At 45.7% G+C, this 22,050-nt stretch overlaps 1 protein-coding gene across 1 annotated transcript in view; it reads left to right on the forward strand.

Moving 5' to 3' along the window:
- PTH2R (parathyroid hormone 2 receptor) overlaps positions 1-22,050 on the forward strand; it is a 314,768-nt gene that overhangs the window by 195,192 nt on the left and 97,526 nt on the right. Inside the window, exon 9 of the mRNA XM_066577651.1 lies at positions 13,344-13,410. Coding sequence (XP_066433748.1) covers positions 13,344-13,410 — 67 coding nt within the window. The remainder of the gene's footprint in view (positions 1-13,343; positions 13,411-22,050) is intronic.

A 22,050-nucleotide genomic window follows, 5' to 3' on the forward strand; every position in this document is an offset into this window, starting at 1 on the left:
AGAAGATTCTACTAGGCTGAACTGAATTTAGGATACACTAGTTTAGCTATGGGGCACATACATTATTCTTCTCCCCAAAGACAAAAGATATGAGGCAAGTGGAATGAACATCACTTCCTCTGACAAAAGAGAATACATCACTGATGCAGAACTTCAAAATGGAGAGGGGCAATTGGTAGGAAAAATAAGAGACAAGTGGAATGACCATCACCTTCTCTGAAAAAAGAGCAAGACTCCATGACGGGTGGTAACTCAAGTCAATACCCCCCTGTCCGGGACTAAAGTGATAAGGTGAAAAAGATGCTCCACCTACTGGGACAGACTATGATGGTGGCTAGACACTGGCACTAAAGACGCAACATGGGGAACAAAGAACCTCCAGTCATACACATACATCCCTCACGCCATTCACGCAGTTTCATTCAAACAGCAGCTTTCGTTGTGAAGCTGAGCAATTTTTACTTTGCTAATAAGATTACTTTAACTACCTCTTGCACAATGCTTAAAAATAAATGTTGCAAGCAATAAACCTTTTCAATATGAAATAACAAAAAAATTTGTTTATCAAAAACTTTGGAGTCCTTAGGAAATTAAGGGGCCTAACTGGGGACAACAAGAATGTCTCTTACACAAAGAGTCTTTTTCTTCTTAAAATTTAAAATGGTTACGCGACTGGACCAGAACAAGCTGCGAATCCTCACTCTTAGAATCTGTGATGGTAATCGGCGTCGGCAGGTTCTCTCTGGTGGAGACTTCAATCACCAAACTTCCTGATGAGCTGTGGACACTGTGCAGCAGACGGTAGAAAGTGATGTCAGCATTTAGTCCTCTTCTGTGGAAGAAGTGTCCTTGATGGAGATGGGTGATGTAGGAGGTCCACGAAATGGCTGTCGCAGAGAAATATTTGGCAGGACAGGACGTACTCCCATAAAGAAGAAGGAAAAGTTTTGATCCTCAAATTCGAGAACAAACTGTTTAAGGAACTCCAGCAGACAGTCCTTTACAGTGGTGTTGTTGCGGTGGATCCTTGGTGCGTAGTCTGCCTAGACAATGGCCTCTGGAACCCGGAAAGTGCTCATAGGCTGGGCGGGCCCTGCAGCTGTGTCCGCTCAAGTTTCTCCTGTAAGTCCCTCAGGTGGAGGGGACATAGGTGAGTCCCACTCCAGCAAGTGTAGAAGCTGTGGGTTTTCTCCCCAATAATATTGGGAAAGCCTTGGTGGAACTCCAGTCAGTGCCTCTCGAACTGGGCATAGTCTCAGCTCTCTTCGCGGGGGAAACATCCTGGCAGCTGGTTGGTTGAAGGCGTTATGAGTCGAGAGGCTCCTCTCTTTTTATAGGCCCTACCTCTTAGGGGTGGCCTGGATTTGCGCACCATGATTCTTGAGTGGGGGTAGTCCTCCCCCTACTTTGTGATCAGCCAAGGTGGGAACTTCTTGGCTGGAAACTTTTGAGGGCAAGTTCTTGGCGTAAACACCCTGTGAAGAAGGAAGAAGACAGGGCGGCTGGGTGTCATTTTGAGTAGCCATGCTGAGACTCACATGTTGCTCTGTAGCAAAGTCCAGTAATTGCACATGGTCCAACAATATCACCACATTCTCTCTCTCTCTCAGCGTAGTTGCAATTGCCGCTTGAGAGGAAACTTCCTGTAAAACTGTAGACATAGCAGGAAAACTTGACATAGAGATTTTGCTTACTTTCTGCTCCAGACTCGCCAGAATAAATTTTCTTTAGTACCTCTGCTGTAACACAGGTAGACAGATGCAGAGGTGTTGGATCCTGTTCGTGACACCAAAAGAAGAGGGTATGCTGTGGTGCCCCCAACGGCAACCAAGACATTAGGCCCACACTAAGGAGCTGGCGAGGTCGAGTTGGCACTTGTCATGGTGGCTCTACCAGACTCCTCCCCAGAAGGACGTCCAGAACCTCGGCCAAGGCACTGCTAGGCTTCTTTCAGGCAAGGCTGGGACAGCGGTTACCTGTATAAGTGCTGTGGACGTTAAGTTGTCACATGTGACGCCACAGAGATAACTCAGGATGATATCGGGCCTGCAGTCTTAGTTATTTACAGTGCTCCACTCCTGGACAAGGAACACTTCAGAGGAGAACAGGGGAAGAAAACACTCCACTGACACTCACTCTGTACTCTTGTAGACAGCTCTGCACGGCAAACTTCTTACTGTTTCTCTCCTCAGAGGTGGCTCCTGGCCTGGAAGGCCTTAGGATACCTTTCCTCCTCTTCTATCACTTCACCACATTGAAGGTACCCCTATGTGGCCATCACTCTCACTGCTTTCTCAACCGTTGAAGATGACAGAACCCAACACTCATACTTATAGGGTACAGGCATCACGTGACTAGACAGATATTGATACATTTCCAGACATACCCCAGCCACTTTCAGACATTCATCTCTTATATGCTGCAGCTGTGCAATACACATAGCAGACAAGACGCTTTGCACAGTGTATCCACATAAAAGACACGACATGTATGATACTTATAAATAGGCCAGAAATAGGTGTTTTGGGCCACTACACCGCCTCCACCAACCAACACCACCTTCAGGCAATGCAATGATATCATAGCATTGGCTCAGTCGGTTGTTGGCCGTAAAAGGCCTGAAATTTCCCAAGGGACCATGGGGAGGCGAGTATGTTTTATATTTTACTATGGGGGGTGGGGGGGGGGGGGCATTATGGCTACAGGGGGATAGTACTATAATACAGGTGCTCCCCGACTTGCGAACAGGTTCCGTTCCAGCAGCCTGTTCGCAAGTCGATTTGCTCGCAAGTCGAACAAATGCTTGTATGGAGCAGGATCGCGGGTGGATCCCACTCCATACAACGTCGGGTGCAGGCTGTTCTTACAGCGGGCACCCGGCAGCAGCAGTTCCGACGAGCCGCGCCGCTCGTCTGAACTGTTAACACTTTAAATACCGCTCTGACAGCGGTATTTAAAGTGTTAACAGTTCTGACAAGCGGCGCGGCTCGTCGGAACTGCTGCTGCCGGGTGCCCGCTATAAGAAACAGCCTGCACCCGACGTTGAGGGGGCCCGTACAGCATCCCACAATGAGATCGCGGGACGCTGTGCGGTTGCTAGGCAGCCGGGGACCTCCTGAAAGGCCCCAGGGCTGCCTATGCAGAGTGCCCATCAAGCGCACGGCTTGATAGGCGCTCTGCATAGACAGCCCTAGGGCCTTTCAGGAGGTCCCCGGCTGCCTAGCAACCGCGATCTGACCGGACAGGCTTCTATCAGGCTTGATAGAAGCCTGCCCGGTCCCCGCACAGTATGATGTCATGCCATAGCATGACATCATACTGTGCAGTACAGATACTTCGTATCTAGTGAAATTCGTAACTCGAATGTTCGCAAATCGGGGACTATCTGTATATCACTACAATATAAGGCTAAATGTTCCCACAGCTAAAGAGTATGGCTATATATTACTCTGGGGGCAAGGAGGCAGTATAGTGATATATTACTACAGGAGACAGTACGGCTACATATTACTACCTGGGGCAGTAAGGCTAAATGTTCCCACAAGGAAAGAGCATGGCTATATATTACTCTGAGTGGGAGGGGACAGTATGGCTAAACGTTGCTAAAAGGGAATAGTACAGCTACATATTACTACCTGGGGCAGTAAGGCTAAATGTTCCCACAGGGGAGGAGTATGGCTATATATTACTTCGGGAGGACAGTATGGCTCCTTATTTACTACAGGGGACAGTGTGGATCATCTTTACGAGAGACAATGCGGTTTGTTCTTTCTTACTGTTATATAGTATTTAGGGGAAGCCATGTGTGGCACTATTAAAGGTTTATCTTAAAGGGGTTGTCCCGCGCCGAAACGGGGTTTTTTTTTTTTCAACCCCCCCCCCCCGTTCGGCGCGAGACAACCCCGATGCAGGGAAGTAAAGAAAGTTTACCGGAGCGCTTACCTTAATCCCTGCGCTCCGGTGACTTCAATACTTACCGCTGAAGATGGCCGCCGGGATCCTCTGTCTCCGTGGACCGCAGCTCTTCTGTGCGGTCCATTGCCGATTCCAGCCTCCTGATTGGCTGGAATCGGCACGTGACGGGGCGGAGCTACACGGAGCCGCTCTCTGGCACGAGCGGCTCCATAGAAGACTGCAGAAGACCCGGACTGCGCAAGCGCGGCTAATTTGGCCATCGGAGGGCGAAAATTAGTCGGCTCCATGGGAACGAGGACGCTAGCAACGGAGCAGGTAAGTAAAAAACTTTTTATAACTTCTGTATGGCTCATAATTAATGCACAATGTATATTACAAAGTGCATTATTATGGCCATACAGAAGTGTATAGACCCACTTGCTGCCGCGGGACAACCCCTTTAATATAGGGATGAGGGATGTGAAGAAGCGAAGAGGCACAGACATCTATATGGTAACCTCTGAAGAGGCAAGTTGTGCCAGAAAGAAGCTGTCATGTCGATCTGGACTGCATGGAGAAACAAACCACAATGCTAATTAGAGATGATGTCATGTGTGAGTCACAATATCATTGTTTATTCTGCCTCTTATGAGTCAAGTAGTCACTGTATGGCCTGTACAGTCATGAGGGGAGTAGCATTCTTGTTTGTGATATGACAGCTCCCATCATACAGGGTCTAACTTTGACTTTACAATTAATCCCATCAATGAACTTGGTTCTGGTGCTGTATTTATGAACTGAGTTTGGTTCTGGTGCTATATTTATGCTATGAGCTTGATTTTGGTGCTGTATTTATGTATTGTGCTTGGTTCTGGGACTGTATGTGCTGAGGTTTACCCTGAGGCTGTATTTATGTATTGAATTTGGTTTTGGCGCTGTATTTATGTACTCGGTTTGGTTCTGGTTCTGTGTACATGTATTGATCTTGGTTCTGGCGCTGTATATATGTACTGAGCTTGGTTCAGGTGCTGTATCTATGTTATGATCTTGGTTCTGAAGCTGTATTTGTTATTAAGTTTGTGTTTGGTGTTGTATTTGTTATTAAGGTCTGGTGCTGTATTAATGTTATGAGCTTGGTTCTGGAGCTGTTCTGGTATAGTACTTATTCCCTGTGCTGTTCTGGTGTTTGCTGCTATCTGTCTGCTTTCATAGGCAATCTGCCTGCATTCTGCTTGTATATCAGTGCAATATATAATTTTTTCTCATGATGGAGACAATAAGATCTTGCTAAAGACTTGTACTCTCCCCGTGTTGTATGCGGAATCCTTATGGTTGGCGCTGGATAAGTGATGTTGAAGGGCGAGCATGCAGAGTCTGGCAGTTCAGTTAGTCCTATGAAGACAGTCCTGAGGGTTTCTCGTCCGCTCTATAGTTGTCTTTAATCAATCACTAATTTATTGTATACAGATAGGCACTAACTTAGGGATCCTTTTGGTTTGGTAGATCTGCCGCCCCCGGCCCTTCTGGGGTCTTTTTGTTTCTTTAATAATGGTGATTCAAATGTTCTTTCAGTGAGTTATCAGCCGTGTTAAAGGCTCTTGATCTAGTAAGAGTTGCTGGCCGCGGCAGTAATCCCGGGGTCTTCTACACCCGCGGCCACACTCTGCATTCTCTGAGTCCACAGAAGGCATCATTTTCACGCAGCGCTCTTTTTCTGCTGGTTGAGAATGTTGGGAAGTATACCAGGAAGGAAGGCTTTACAGAACACAATGCTTTGTTCTTGACGGTTGCCATGAGACTCGGCACCGCGTGTTGTCATCTCTTTTCTATGTGCATCTCTCATAAAGAGAGCGCTTTATGTTTCGTTGCAATCACAATACTCTCAACTTTAAGTCCTACATTAAAGCTAGAGCGAATAGAAAACCCAATCTTATTAATCTACCACGAGCCTCCTGACCATGGCCGGCCTTAGCTACATGTGACCCACCAGCTATAGCGAAAGGCTTATGGGCCTGGGTGTAAAAGTGCAGCGCTCATCCAGCTACTCTGAATGACTACTGGTCCTTCTCAAATAGTACATATGCGCATACGATATATATATAGTATGTATGTCTGTATGTATAAAATCAGACAATATATCTTAAGAAAATACACCAGCATGGCCGATATCACTGTATACACGAGATGTATATACTTATACATCTCCTGTATGTACCATGCTGGTGTAAACTGGAGATCTCCTGTATATAATTATATATCTACAGCTGGTATAAGTTATATCTCTCCTGTATATAATTATATATCTACAGCTGGTATAACCTGGGTATATACTGTATATAATTATATATGTATAGCTGGTATAGCCTGGGTATATACTGTAAATAATTATATATGTGCAGCTGGTATAAGTTATACCTCTCCTGTATATAATTATATATCTACAGCTGGTATAACCTGGGTATATAATTATATATGTATAGCTGGTATAGCCTGGGTATATACTGTATATAATTATATATGTGCAGCTGGTATAAGTTATACCTCTCCTGTATATAATTATATATCTACAGCTGGTATTACCTGGGTATACACTGTATATAATTATATATGTACAGCTGGTATAAGTTATATATTTCCTGTATATAATTATATATCTACAGCTGGTATAACCTGGGTATATGCCATATATAATTATATATGTACAGCTGGTATAACCTGGGTATATACCGTATATAATTATATATCTACAGCTGGTGTAACCTGGGTATATACTGTATATAATTATATATGTGCAGCTGGTATAAGTTATACCTCTCCTGTATATAATTATATATCTACAGCTGGTATTACCTGGGTATATGCCATATATAATTATATATGTACAGCTGGTATAAGTTATACCTCTCCTGTATATAATTATATATGTACAGCTGGTATAACCTGGGTATATACTGTATATAATTATATATACCCTGTGCCCCGCTGGCATCCGCGGGTAGCTGTAATTTCTTTCTTTTTCCTGTACTGCGGATGGTTCCCAAGGCGATCCGTCGGACCCGCGCAGTACAGTTTTTTTTTTCTTTTAATCACTGACTTTCCAGCGCTGTCGCTAGGAGATGACGCGGGTGCCTGCGACTTTTCTGCAATGTCAGGGCAGCAGGTTGCACAGCTTGCATTGAGTTCAATGAAGGCCGTTCATGCAGAATCTGCACTAAAATAGAGCATGCCGTGAATTTTCCTCCGTGAGCAGAAAACCGCAATTGCTTTCCACTCGTGTAGAGGAAGGAATGCTTTTCCATAGCATGCTATGGGCGGTACATGCTGCGGAATCCGTAGGCGGATGTCAACTCCATATTCAGCAATGCAAATCCAGCCGTGTGCAGCCGGCCTTAGGCTAAGTTCACACGGGTGAGTCTGATATTGCGACGTGAAACTCTGCCCCCTATCACACTTGCCAACGTGTGCCATCCCCACAGATGTGAGGGGTTGTTGTGTTATAACCAGCTCACACCACATCCTCATATTCTCGTGTGATGCAGAGAAAAACCAAAACATCGCTCCTGTGTATGATCACATTCAAAAGAATGGAGTTCATATTCATGTGTGATTTGTACATCTTGCAACGCATAAATCTCGCACAATTTGTGCGGCCGTGTGAAAGCGGCCTAAGACATTACCAACAGGTTTTTACGTAGTCAAGGAAAGAGGTTATGATATGAAGGCTTACGCCAAGGGTGTAGATCATGTTTGTAAATTAGCACGGTTTAGGTATAGGTACGGGTACAGATGGAGGGGGGGGGGGGGGGGGACCAGTTGAACTTTTGCACCCGGGCCCCTTAGCCTTTAGGTATGCCACTGGCTGGGAGTAATTGTCCCCTTGGGTCCAGCAGCCAGATAATCTTCCTTCTCTGTGAGGCAACATCTTGTGAAGTTACATAAATCCTCTTGCTCCTTCCCTCTAATGTTCTGAGGCACTGCTGTCACCTAATCGGTGCCCCGCAACACAATCACTGAATTACGCTACTATATTTATGTACTGCTTTATGTTTTGAGCTTAGTTCTGGGCCTGTATTCATGTACTGAGCTTGGCTCATAGAATCATAGAATGGTAGAGTTGGAAGGGATCTCCAGGGTCATCGGGTCCAACCCCCTGCTCAGTGTGGGAGTCATTAAATCATCTCAGACAGATATCTGACCAGCCTCTGAAGACTTCTATTGAAGGAGACCTTACCACCTCCTGTGGTAACCAGTTTCAGTCATTGATCCCTCTCACTGTCTAATATCTAATCTGTGTCTCCTCCCTTTCAGTTTCATCCCATTGCTTCTAGTCTTTCCTTGTGCAGATGAGAATAGGGCTGATCCCTCTGGACTGTGAAAGCCCTTCAGATATTTGTAGACCGCTATTAAGTCTCCTCTCAGCCTTCTTTTGTGCAAGCTAAACATTCCCAGATCCTTTAACCGTTCCTCATAGGACGTGTTTTTGTAGACCGCTCACCATCCTGGTAACTCTTCTCTGAACTTGCTCCTGTTTGTCTGTGTCTTTTTTAAAGTGGTGTGCCCAGAACTGGACACAGTATTCCAGATTAGGTCTGACTAAGGAAGAGTAGAGGGGGATAATGACCTCACTTGATCTAGACTCTATGCTTCTCTTAATACATCCCAGAGTTGTGTTTGCCTTTTTGGCTGCTGCATCACATTGTTGACTCATGTTCAATCTATGATCTATTAGTATACCCAAGTCTTTTTCACATGTGCTTCTGCTTAGCCTAATTTCTCCCATTCTATATTTCATTTTTCTTGCCCAGATATAGTACCTTGCATTTCTCCTTGTTAAATACCATTCTGTCAGCCACCCCTGGTTGCAGGGCTGTATTTGTTATGTTGGTCTTTGTACAATATTGGTTCCGCTGCTGCATTTATGTAGGGCCCCGACAAATGGGCGGAAATACCAAGACGGGATTTCCTGCAGAATTTCCACCCATGGCCACTGCCATAGGATTGCATTAGATAATGCAATCCTATGCAGACAGCCGCAATTTGAAAACACGCGCGGAAAGCAAATTGCAGCATGTCCTATGTCAATAAACCTTAAGATACAAATAACGTGTAATATACCTGACCTTTAATTTCAGCTCTGGAATAGGCCAGCAAAATGACACTTCAAGGTCGAGCAATGTCATGCTGCTTTCAGGGATGCCTACAAGTAATTGTTAGTTTTCTCTGTAAGTAATGTGGATCGATAATGATTGCACACTTCAGTCAATGTGGAATCAAGCGCTTTTTTTAATAAGAAATCAGGCTGAGATGTTTTCAACATTTACTTTTGGACTAAGAAAGTTATTTTCAGTTAAAATTGTTTTTTCAGGAGTACTTGAATTGTTGAATTGTATCTGACAGCACTTCATAACCGCCCACCATACTGCAGGATGAAAGGTGGAGAAAGAGGACAATCTTTCTGCTCTAGAACTAATCATGTCAACAATGTAATATCCAGTGTTTTGCACAATGTTGGGGCGTATGATGCAAGTCTATGTAGGCTTTGTCTGGAACACCTTGTGAATGTGTATTGGGCAGGAGATGAGCAAATAGTTTTATCTACTTTTAACCATTTAGGGTTTCTGAGTAGAGATGAGCGAGTATACTCGCTAAGGCACATTACTCGAGCGAGTAGTGCCTTAGCCGAGTATCTCCCCGCTTGTCTCTAAAGATTCGGGGGCCGGAGCGGGTGACAGGTGAGTTGCGGTGGGGAGCGGGGGGGAGAGAGGGAGAGAGAGATCTCCCCTCTGTTCCTCCCCGCTCTCCCCCGCGCCCCCCCCCCCCCCCCCCCCCCCCCGCCGGGGAGATACTCGGCTAAGGCACTACTCGCTCGAGTAATGTGCCTACTCGCTCGAGTAATGTGCCTTAGCGAGTATACTCGCTCATCTCTATTTCTCCAGTGATAGGGATATTTTGCATTAATCAATTCTGCACACCTGCTGCAGGGAATAATTAGAATTACTGTACATAGCGGCCATTGAGATATTTAAAGCGTACCGAACTTTCCAATGACTTTTCAGAATAAATTGCCATGTGTACGTGAAGAATAAGACTTATATCCAGCCATTAGTTCACTTGTGTCCTACACCTTCCCTATTTTACCCCTCTGCCTGGTGTATTTGGGGACTGATGGAAGGAGCTGTTGTACTTTGTTCTATAAACTGTACACAGAACTACAGATCCTGCTTTCTGGTTGTAACACACATAGAGAGACATAATATCATCATGTGTGAGTGTACAGCATTACTGAGCAGTGGAGATGTGACAAAAGAACAGCAGATAACTCACCTTTAGCTCCTGCAGCAGGTCTGTGGGGATCTTTCCCTCCTTCCCCTCCTCCTTTTAAAGTCACATAACTTTTCTTTAGCTCTGTGAGGGTTGTATGTTTTCTGCATGATGGGCTGTAACTTTTATTGCTGCCACTTTGGGGTACATATCGTTGTTTTGATAACTTTCATTGCAGTTTTTTTTGGGGGTGGGGGGAATTATTAAAAAAAGCATTTTGCCTGTTTTTTTTTTTTTTCTTTTTCAGATCTCGTACACACGGGCTACAAAATCATTGCGAGATTTTGTACCCTGTGTGAACGAGGCCTTTATAGTATTTGCTGCGCAGGATAACAAGATTACAGGTGCTTTCAATTCATTGTGTGGGTCGTTATGGATGCAGTGATACCAAACATGTTGGTTTTTAAGTTTATTTTAGGCAGAGGGAAAAGCGCGCAACAAAATTTTTTTTTTTTTTTTTACTAGTTAAGTGGGGTTTTTTATTACTATTTTTATTTTTTATGTCTAAATCTGTAAACCCATGATCACTCTAATAATACACTGTAGTGCATTGTTTCTTCTCATAACAGTCACAGGCCACAGCAGACCCAGATGCCATTGTCTGGCCCCAGCCCTTCGCAATTATATGGCAAAAGACTGATGATATCACAGAGGGAGTGCCCTCCTTCTGTGTTCACATTACATGCCGCAATCAACATTGACTGCAGCATGTAAGAAGTTAACAGTGGGGATCCCATTAAACACTCGGCCGTCGTTCTGTACACATTACGTGTACTTGTTCACTTATTTGTGTCACATGACCCATTCAGAACTTTTATCATAGTAACATAGTATGTTAGGCTGAAGGGCGACAATGTCCATCTAGTTCAGCCTGTTTCCACCCCACTTGTTGATCCAGAGGAAGGCAAAAAAACTCCAATGAGGCAGACAAATTAGCCCATTCGGGAAAAAATTCCTCCCCAACTCCATAATGGCAGCCAGAACAATCCCCAGATCAACGTTTAATAGTTCCTACCTGACTGTAAGACCCGGATCAACAACCCGCTGGTCACCTAATTTCTATATCCTGTAATATCATAGCGCTCTAGAAAGACATCTAGTCCCTCTTAAACTCCTCTATGGATTTTGTCATCTCCTTAAGCAGAGAGTTACGCAGTCTCACTGCTCTTACAGTAAAGAACTCCCGTCAGTGTTGGTAATGAAACCTGCTTTCTTTTAGACATAGAGGATGCCCTCTTGTTACCGTCACAGTCCTGCGTATAGATCATGGGAGAGATCCTTGTATTGTCCCCTCATGTATTTATTCATAGTTAGTCGCCCCTTAACCCTCTTTTTTTCCAGGGTAAATAATCCCTACTATTGGGGTCACCATTGCTACTGAGGCCACTGTGGGAGACGCTATTACTACTGGGGCCGATATAGGGGATGCTATTATTACTGGGGCCAATATAAGGGATACTATTACTACTGGGGCCAATATTGGGGTGCTATTACTACTGGGGCCAATATAAGGGATGCTAATACTACTGAGGCCAATATTGGGGTCACTATTACTACTGGGGCCAATATAAATGGCACTACTACTACTGGGGCCAGTATAGGGGATGCTATTACTATTGGGGTCAATATAGGAGGTCGCTATTACTATTGGGGTCAATATAGGGGGTCACTATTACTTCTGGGACCAATATAGGGGGTCACTATTACTACTGGGGCCAATATAAGGGGTCAATATTACTACTGAGGCCACCAATATAGGGGGTCAATATTACTACTGAGGCCACCAATATAGGGGGTCACTATTACTACTAGGGCCAATATAGGGGTTTACTATTACTACTGAGGCCACCAATATAGGTAGTCACTATTACTACTGGGGCCAATATAGGGGTTTACTATTACTACTGAGGCCACCAATATAGGGGGTCACTATTATTACATAGGGTGGATTTGCTGTGGAATTTACAGTAGTTGTAGCAGCAAAGTGGATGAGATTTTCAAAATCTCATCCACACGCTGTGGAGGAAATCTGCACATAACCAATGCAGATATTGACATGTGGTGCAGGATTTAATTCCGGCGCATGTTAATTTTAAATAAAAGGTAGATCAATTGCCCATCCAGTGTTCTTTTTATAACGAGGAGCTAAAAATAATAAGTTGTGATAAGCCACGCCCCAACCCCCTCCCCCCGACCACACCCTCTGTCTTGCTTTGGGGCTTCACGAGAAACTTCTTCAAAAAGGGCTCCATGGCTGAAAAAGTTTAGGAACCACTGCTTTAGAAAAATCCAGATATACGAGATCAATAGGCGTTCCCAGGTCCAGCCTAGAACTTACTTCATTGTTAATTATTGAAGTGAGACTTACTGGCTTGTAGTTAACAGGCTCTCTCCTTGACCCCTTTTTGTATATTGGAACCACATTCACAATACGCCAATCCAGGGGCACAACCCCGGTCTGAATAGTGTCCCTAAATATAAGAAATAGCGATCTGTCTATCACGTCACTTAGTTATTTGTATTACATCTGGCCTGATGATTTGTCAATTTTAATCTTTTTTAGCCGACTCTGCACTTTCTCCTGTGTTAGGCAGGTGATATTTAGCGGGGGGTTCGTTTTATCCTCCTGCGTCTCGTGTGACATTTCTTTTTCCTTTGTGAATACACTTGAGAACAAACTATTTAATAGGTTTGCCTTCCCTCCATCATCTTCAATGATTTCTCCTGCATTATTTGTTAAAGGGACAGTGCTCTCATTGCAAATCCTTTTACTGTTTTTATAATTGAAAAAACGTTTAGGGTTATTTTTGCTCTGTTTGGCAATCAGTCTCTATGGCTCCTCCTTGGCAGATTTGATCTTATCCTTACAAACTTAGTTTTTTTCTCTTTATGGTTTTAGCGCTCATAATGTAATAGACAACGTTCACAGAAACTAAAATGCCCTTGAATGATGTCATCAACCGCTCCCGGCTGGCTTTTTGAGTGGAAACTCATATAATGTGATTCAGATTTGTCCAATAAGGAATGAGAATGATCCCCATGTGCGACATGTATAATAAACCCTTCCGGTGTCACACATCACATGACACTGATTCCAGATCTTTCTCTTGGTTTCCTTTATCTTTCAGGTGCTGGGAGCTCAGTGCTGGAGAAATCAAATGGATTTACCAGGCGCCCATATTGACGGCCATAGGGGTGAGTCAGACGTTTGTACAATTATATCTTCTGATGTTGCGTCGTGCACGAAACACAGTAACGTCTTCCAGCAAGTCCTCCTGTAATCTCCTCCTTTCTTTTTGTCCGACTTGGCTTTACACGGCTCAATTATTATCTGAATAGTCATTTGATAGAGCGAATGTAAGCGACCATTCTGTGTACATGTGGCCACTAACCGCTCAGCAAGAAGAATTCCTTCACTAGTCGCTTTGTTTCAGGCTCACCTAAAAGTAGTCGCTGGCTGATTAATTATCATCAGGTAATCATTGTCTTTCAGCGACTAGTCAATAACTTGGCAGGGAGGTGTGCGCTTGGTGTGCTCTCCCGACTGAATGCTGATTGGCTACTGCCTTTTTTTGAACACGCGTTGGTTCCCGAAAACACATAAATATGTGCGAGTAATCCTCAACTGAACAGTCCCTGCTGGTCTCTGGTTGGTTTGGCCTTTGACGGAACCCTCAGGCCGCGGCCGCTCAACTCAGCAAGCATTCAATTATTTATGTGCGTTCAATGGACTCAGCAACCAATGAATGTTCGTTGGGCACAGGTTAAAATTTCAAATGCCTGCCACTAAAGAACCTCACCCCCGTAACTAGTCAAAGAACGATATTCCCGCTTGTATAATCGCTCCCAATAATTCATCCAGCGATCGTGAAATTGAATAAGTGGACAAAAATCATTCTGTGGAAAAGCGCACAAGTCACAGTCATTCGTTAGCTTTAGCGACTACTTTCAGACCACAGTTGTCCCGTGTAACACCTAGCACTGCTATATAAGCGGAGAAATTATCAGTATAAGGCCGGTTTCACACTGGCAACAAAATGCACAATATTCTCGTGATGCACCAGCGCTACAAATCACATGTAGGTGAAGCCCAATCTTTCCTACGGGTTCTTTCCCATTAGCGATGTTTTGTAGGCTGGTACATTGTGAGGATACAAAATCACGGTATGCTCTATAGAGCTGCGATTTGCGATGTTTTGTAGCCCATGTTACCCTATGGAGCCTTCCTTTCTGTTGCATCGCATCACACAAAAACACGGTCTTCGTCTGTTGCAATGCAACTTTTACAGTAGGAAATCCTAAAATAAGTCCTACTTGCAGAAGAAAAACAAACTGATACATCACCTAACAGCCGCTGTTCAATCCGCCGCACTTCTCCTCAGCTCCCCGGTACTTGTTGTAGTTGTCTCTCAGCGCTTCCTGATCAGGCGTTCATATTCCCCACCTCCAGGAAGCGTTGGCTATGATTGGTTCTTGAGTGCTGCCCCATAGTCATTCAGGACCAGTGCTCAATGAACCAATCACAGCCATTCATTGATTCATTGAATGATTGTAATTGGTTCATCGAGCGCTGGCTCTGATCAGCTGAGCTGCGGCGCTCGAAAACCAATCATAGCCAGCGCTTCCTGGAGGCGGGATTTAAAACCTCCAACACAGGAAGGGCTGTCTGAAGACTACAGAAAAGTGTGCCAGAACTGGTGATATATTATTATTTTTTTTCAGCAGCCAGGGCTTATTTTAGGGCTTTTACAATAGAATTTCCTACTGTAAAAGTTGAATTTCACTGCACAAAAGTGAGTGAGTCAGTGAGGGCTTTCGTCTTTATATATATATATATATATATATATATATATATATATATATATATATATATATATATATATATATATAGATTTATGAGTTTGAAGAAAAAAAATAAATTCTACTATTTTTTTTTTTTTTTGAATTTCGTTTTTATGGTGGTCAGTGTGCAGAATAAATCCTGTGATAACATTATTCTCCAGTTGGCACGATTCCAGCAACACCAAATTTATACAGTTTTTAATGTTTTGCGGACGGTATTTTTGAACACACAAACTGTTCCATTTTTAAAGATTTGCTTTTTCCTCGCTGTATTCTAAGAACCAGAAAATTTTTTATTTTCGATTGATGGAGCTTTATGACGGCTCAGTGTGTGTTTTTTTTTTTGTCATGAACTCTAGTCTCCATTTATCCAATTTTGGGTAACATATAACATTTTGCTTTTTATTCCATTTATTTCAAAATTTTAAAAAAAGTTTATTTTTCACGTTGTTGACTGCAAGGTATAAATAATATGTAACATAATTTCTGCAGGCCGGTATGATTATGTCAATACCACATTTACATAGGGGATATTTTCTTGCAACTTTTTCAGACTTTTTTTTTTTTTAATGTATTTTTTATCAATGCATTCAAAGACCCCAAAGATTTTTCTTTTTTTGCCAACTGTGCTGTGAAAGAGGTTTTTGTTTTTCTGCACCATTTGTTGATCATTTTAGCAAAACTAGCTATTTTTTACGTGTTTTTTTTGTATTTTATTTCTCACTAGCTTACCCGTCGCGCGTTGCTGCGAAGACAGACAGACATACATTCGTTTTTATATATCTAGATAACAACCAATCACAGCGCAGTTTTTTTAGGTTACCTCAGCAGTATAAAATATAACAACCAATCACAGTGCAGCTTTCATGTTACCTCAGCGGTATAATATATAACAACCAATCACAGCGCAGCTTTCATGTTACATCAGCAGTAAGAGAAATAACAACCAATCACAGCGCAACATTTATTCTGCCTCAGCAATATAAAAAATAGCAACGAATCACAGCGCAGCATTCATTTTACCTCAGCGGTATAATATATAGCAACCAATCACAGCACAGCTTTTATTTTACCTCAGCATTCTCAATATCCAGGAATTGTCTTGTGATACGTTCGGCGGATGCATCATTTTGTAGTTGAACACGCATCCCGTTGCTCGTAATGCCTTTTGCTTTTGTGCTTGAGATGGAAATCAAACGATCTTTGTCTGGGAGTATAACTGTCGACGACGCTCGCACGCGCCCCACCTATCGTAGGATAGATGGACTATGCCAGTAATCTTCCCAGGAGTGTACTCAGCAACTTCCCATTAACTTTTCCTATTTATAACATAATCAATGCTCATGCCAAATTTCACGTTTCTATGACATTGGGAAGTGAGAAAATTACATTCCGTACGTAAAATTTGGGCGCTCATTCTTTTGTGCATAGAATTGAATAATCGAGTTGGGACCGATTAGCTTTTCCTATTTATGACATATTCAATGCTAGTGCCAAATTTCAAGTTTCTATGACATTGGGAGGTGAGAAAATTAGATTCCGTACGTAAAATTTGGACGCTAATTCTTTGGCGCTTAGAATTGAATAATCAAGTTGGGACCCATTAGCGTTTCCTATTTATGACATAATCAATGCCCATGCCAAATTTTAAGTTTCTATGTGAGAAAATTACATTCCGTACGCAAAATTTGGACGCTAACTCTTTTGCGCATAGAATTGAATAATCGAGTTGGGACCCATTAACTTTTCCTATTTATGACATAATCAATGCTCCTGCCAAATTTCAAGTTTCTATGACATTGGGAGGTGAGAAAATTGGATTCCGTACGTAAAATTTGGACGCTAATTCTTTGGCGTTTAGAATTGAATAGTCGAGCTGGGGCCCATTAACTTTTCCTATTTATGACAAAATCAATGCTCGTGCCAAATTTCAAGTTTCTATGACATTGGGAGGTGAGAAAATTAGATTCCGCACGTAAAATTTGGACGCTAATTCCTTGGCGCTTAGAATTGAATAGTCGAGTTGGGAGCGATTAGCTTTTCCTATTTATGACATAATCAATGCTCGGGCCAAATTTCAAGTTTCTATTACACTGGGAAGCGAGAGAATTCGATTCCGTATGTAAAATTTGGACGCTAATTCTTTTGCGCATAGAATTGGATAATCGAGTTGGGACCGATTTAGCTTTTCCTATTTATGACATATTCAATGCTCGTGCCAAATTTCAAGTTTCTATGACATTGGGAGGTGAGAAAATTAGATTCCGTACGTAAAATTTGGACGCTAATTCTTTGGCGCTTAGAATTGAATAATCGAGTTGGGACCCATTAACTTTTCCTATTTATGACTAGAGATGAGCGAGCACCAAAATGCTCAGGTGCTCATTACTCGAGTCGAACTTTCCGCGATCCTCGAGGGTTCGTTTCGAGTAACGAACCCCATTGAAGTCAATAGGCGACCCGAGCATTTTTGTATTTCGCCGATGCTCGCTAAGGTTTTCATTTGTGAAAATCTAGGCAATTCAAGAAAGTGATGGGAACGACACAGCAACGGATAGGGCAGGCGAGGGGCTACATGTTGGGCTGCATCTCAAGTTCCCAGGTCCCACTATTAAGCCACAATAGCGGCAAGAGTGGGCCCCCCCCCCCCCCCTCCCAACAACTTTTACTTCTGAAAAGCCCTCATTAGCAATGCATACCTTAGCTAAGCACCACACTACCTCCAACAAAGCACAATCACTGCCTGCATGACACTCCGCTGCCACTTCTCCTGGGTTACATGCTGCCCAACCCCCCCCCCACGACCCAGTGTCCACAGCGCACACCAAACTATCCCTGCCCAGCCTTAAGCTGCCCTCATGCCACGCCACCCTCATGTCTATTTATAAGTGTGTCTGCCAGAGGAAAAGCAGGCACACACTGCAGAGGGTTGGCACGGCTAGGCAGCGACCCTCTTTAAAAGGGGCAGGGCGGTTAGTCCACAATGCTGTACAGAAGCAATGAGAAATCCAATCCTGTGCCACCTCCATCTGGAGCTGCACACGTGGGCATAGCAATGGGGAACCTATGTGCCACACACTATTCATTCTGTCAAGGTGTCTGCATGCCCCAGTCAGACCGCGTTTTTTTATAAATAGTCACAGGCAGGTACAACTCCGCAATGGGAATTCCGTGTGCACCCACAGCATGGGTGGCTCCCTGGAACCCACCGGCTGTACATAAATATATCCCATTGCATTGCCCATCACAGCTGAGGTAATGTCGTGCTTAATGCAGGTGGGCTTTGGCCCACACTGCATGCCCCAGTCAGACTGGGGTTCTTTAGAAGTGGACACATGCAGTTACAACTCCCTGTGGACCCACAGCATGGGTGGGTGCCAGGAAGCCACCGGCGGTACATAAATATATCCCATTGCAGTGCCCAACACAGCTGATGTAACGTCAGCTGTAATGCAGGTGGGCTAAAAATTAATTGGATTACACTGTAGGCGAGGGCCCCCAAAAACTGGTGTACCAACAGTACTAATGTACGTCAGAAAAATTGCCCATGCCCAACCAAGAGGGCAGGTGAAACCCATTAATCGCTTTGGTTAATGTGGCTTAATTGGTAACTAGGCCTGGAGGCAGCCCAGTTAAAATAAAAATTGGTTGAGGTGAAAGTTTCAACACTTTAAGGAGCATTGAAACGTATAAAAATTGTTTACAAAAATTATATGAGTGAGCCTTGTGGGCCTAAGAAAAATTGCCCGTTCGGGGTGATTATGTGAGGTTTCAGGAGGAGGAGGAGGAATATTATACACAGATTGATGAAGCAAAAAGGTCCCCGTTTTTGATGGGGATAGAGAACGATGCTTCCATCCGCGGGTGCAGCCTACGTATTGCTTAGGTATCGCTGCTGTCCGCTGGTGGAGAAGAGAAGTCTGGGGAAATCCAGGCTTTGTTCATCTTGATGAGTGTTAGCCTGTCGGCACTGTCGGTTGACAGGCGGGTACGCTTATCTGTGATGATTCCCCCAGCCGCAGTAAACACCCTCTCTGACAAGACGCTAGCCGCAGGACAAGCAAGCACCTCCAGGGCATACAGCGCTAGTTCAGGCCACGTGTCCAGCTTCGACACCCAGTAGTTGTAGGGGGCAGAGGCGTCACGGAGGACGGTCGTGCGATCGGCTACGTACTCCCTCACCATCCTTTTACAGTGCTCCCGCCGACTCAGCCTTGACTGGGGAGCGGTGACACAGTCTTGCTGGGGAGCCATAAAGCTGTCAAGGGCCTTAGAGAGTGTTCCCCTGCCTGTGCTGTACATGCTGCCTGATCTCCGCGCCTCCCCTGCTACCTGGCCCTCGGAACTGCGCCTTCTGCCACTAGAGCTATCGGATGGGAATTTTACCATCAGTTTGTCCGCCAGGGTCCTGTGGTATAGCATCACTCTCGAACCCCTTTCCTCTTCGGGTATGAGAGTGGAAAGGTTCTCCTTATACCGTGGGTCAAGCAGTGTGTACACCCAGTAATCCGTAGTGGCCAGAATGCGTGTAACACGAGGGTCACGAGAAAGGCATCCTAACATGAAGTCAGCCATGTGTGCCAGGGTACCTGTACGCAACACATGGCTGTCCTCACTAGGAAGATCACTTTCAGGATCCTCCTCCTCCTCCTCCTCCTCAGGCCATACACGCTGAAAGGATGACAGGCAAGCAGCATGTGTACCCTCAGCAGTGGGCCAAGCTGTCTCTTTCCCCTCCTCCTCATCCTCATCCTCATCCTCATCCTCCTCCTCACCGCGCTGAGATATAGACAGGAGGGTGCTCTGACTATCCAGCGACATACTGTCTTCCCCCGGCTCTGTTTCCGAGCGCAAAGCGTCTGCCTTTATGCTTTGCAGGGAACTTCTCAAGAGGCATAGCAGAGGAATGGTGACGCTAATGATTGCAGGATCGCCGCTCACCACCTGGGTAGACTCCTCAAACTTTCCAAGGTCCTGGCAGATGTCTGCCAACCAGGCCCACACTTCTGAAAAGAATTGAGGAGGCTGACTCCCACTGCGCCGCCCATGTTGGAGTTGGTATTCCACTATAGCTCTACGCTGCTCATAGAGCCTGGCCAACATGTGGAGCGTAGAGTTCCATCGTGTGGGCACGTCGCACAGCAGTCGGTGCACTGGCAGATTAAACCGATGTTGCAGGGTGCGCAGAGTGGCAGCGTCCGTGTGGGACTTGCGGAAATGTGCGCAGAGCCGGCGCACCTTTCCGAGCAGGTCTGACAAGCGTGGGTAGCTTTTCAGAAAGCGCTGAACCACCAAATTAAAGACGTGGGCCAGGCATGGCACGTGCGTGAGGCTGCCGAGCTGCAGAGCCGCCACCAGGTTACGGCCGTTGTCACACACGACCATGCCCGGTTGGAGTCTCAGTGGTGCAAGCCAGCGGTCGGTCTGCTCTGTCAGACCCTGCAGCAGTTCGTGGGCCGTGTGCCTCTTATCTCCTAAGCTGAGTAGTTTCAGCACGGCCTGCTGACGCTTGCCCACCGCTGTGCTGCCACACCGCGCGACACCGACTGCTGGCGACGTGCTGCTGCTGACACATCTTGATTGCGAGACAGAGGTTGCGTTGGAGGAGGAGGGTGCTTTAGTGGAGGAAGCATACACCGCCGCAGATACCACCACCGAGCTGGGGCCCGCAATTCTGGGGGTGGGTAGGACGTGAGCGGTCCCAGGCTCTGACTCGGTCCCAGCCTCCACTAAATTCACCCAATGTGCCGTCAGGGAGATATAGTGGCCCTGCCCGCCTGTGCTTGTCCACGTGTCCATTGTTAAGTGGACCTTGGCAGTAACCGCGTTGGTGAGGGCACGTACAATGTTGCGGGAGACGTGGTCGTGCAGGGCTGGGACAGCACATCGGGAAAAGTAGTGGCAACTGGGAACTGAGTAGCGCGGGGCCGCCGCCGCCATTATACTTTTGAAAGACTCCGTTTCCACAACCCTATACGGCAGCATCTCCAGGCTGATAAATTTGGCTATGTGCACGTTTAACGCTTGAGCGTGCGGGTGCGTGGCGGCGTACTTGTGCTTGCGCTCAAACACTTGCGCCAGCGACGGCTTCACGGTGCGCTGACAGACATTGCTGGATGGGGCCGAGGACAGCGGAGGTGAGGGTGTGGGTGCAGGCCAGGAGACGGTAGTGCCTGTGCCCTGAGGGGGGGTTGGATCTCAGTGGCAGGTTGGGGCACAGGGGGAGAGGCAGCGGTGCAAACCGGAGGCGGTGAACGGCCTTCGTCCCACCTTGTGGGGTGCTTGGCCATCATATGTCTGCGCATGCTGGTGGTGGTGAGGCTGGTGGTGGTGGCTCCCCGGCTGATCTTGACGCGACAAAGGTTGCACACCACTGTTCGTCGGTCGTCTGCACTCTCAGTGAAAAACTGCCAGACCTTTGAGCACCTCGGCCTCTGCAGGGTAGCATGGCGCGAGGGGGCGCTTTGGGAAACAGTTGGTGGATTATTCGGTCTGGCCCTGCCTCTACCCCTGGACACCGCACTGCCTCTTGCAACCTGCCCTGCTGCTGCCCTTGCCTCCCCCTCTGAAGACCTGTCCTCAGTAGACGTAGCAAACCAGGTGGGGTCAGTCACCTCATTGTCCTGCTGCTCTTCCTCCGAATCCTCTGTGCGCTCCTCCCTCGGACTTACTGCCCTTACTACTACCTCACTGATAGACAACTGTGTCTCAACGTCATCGTCCTCCTCACCCACTGAAAGGTCTTGAGACAGTTGCCGGAAGTCCCCAGCCTCATCCCCCGGACCCCGGGAACTTTCCAATAGTTGGGCATCAGTCACGATAAACTCCTCTGGTGGGAGAGGAACCACTGCTGCCCAATCTGAGCAGGGGCCCGAGAACAGTTCCTGGGAGTCTGCCCGCTCCTCAGAATGTCTCATTGTAATGGAGTGAGGAGGCTGGGAGGAAGGAGGAGCGGCAGCCAGAGGATTCTGAGTTGCAGCAGTGGATGGCGCA

This window comes from Eleutherodactylus coqui, chromosome 8 (assembly GCF_035609145.1).
Source record: "Eleutherodactylus coqui strain aEleCoq1 chromosome 8, aEleCoq1.hap1, whole genome shotgun sequence".
Lineage (NCBI taxonomy): Eukaryota > Metazoa > Chordata > Amphibia > Anura > Eleutherodactylidae > Eleutherodactylus > Eleutherodactylus coqui.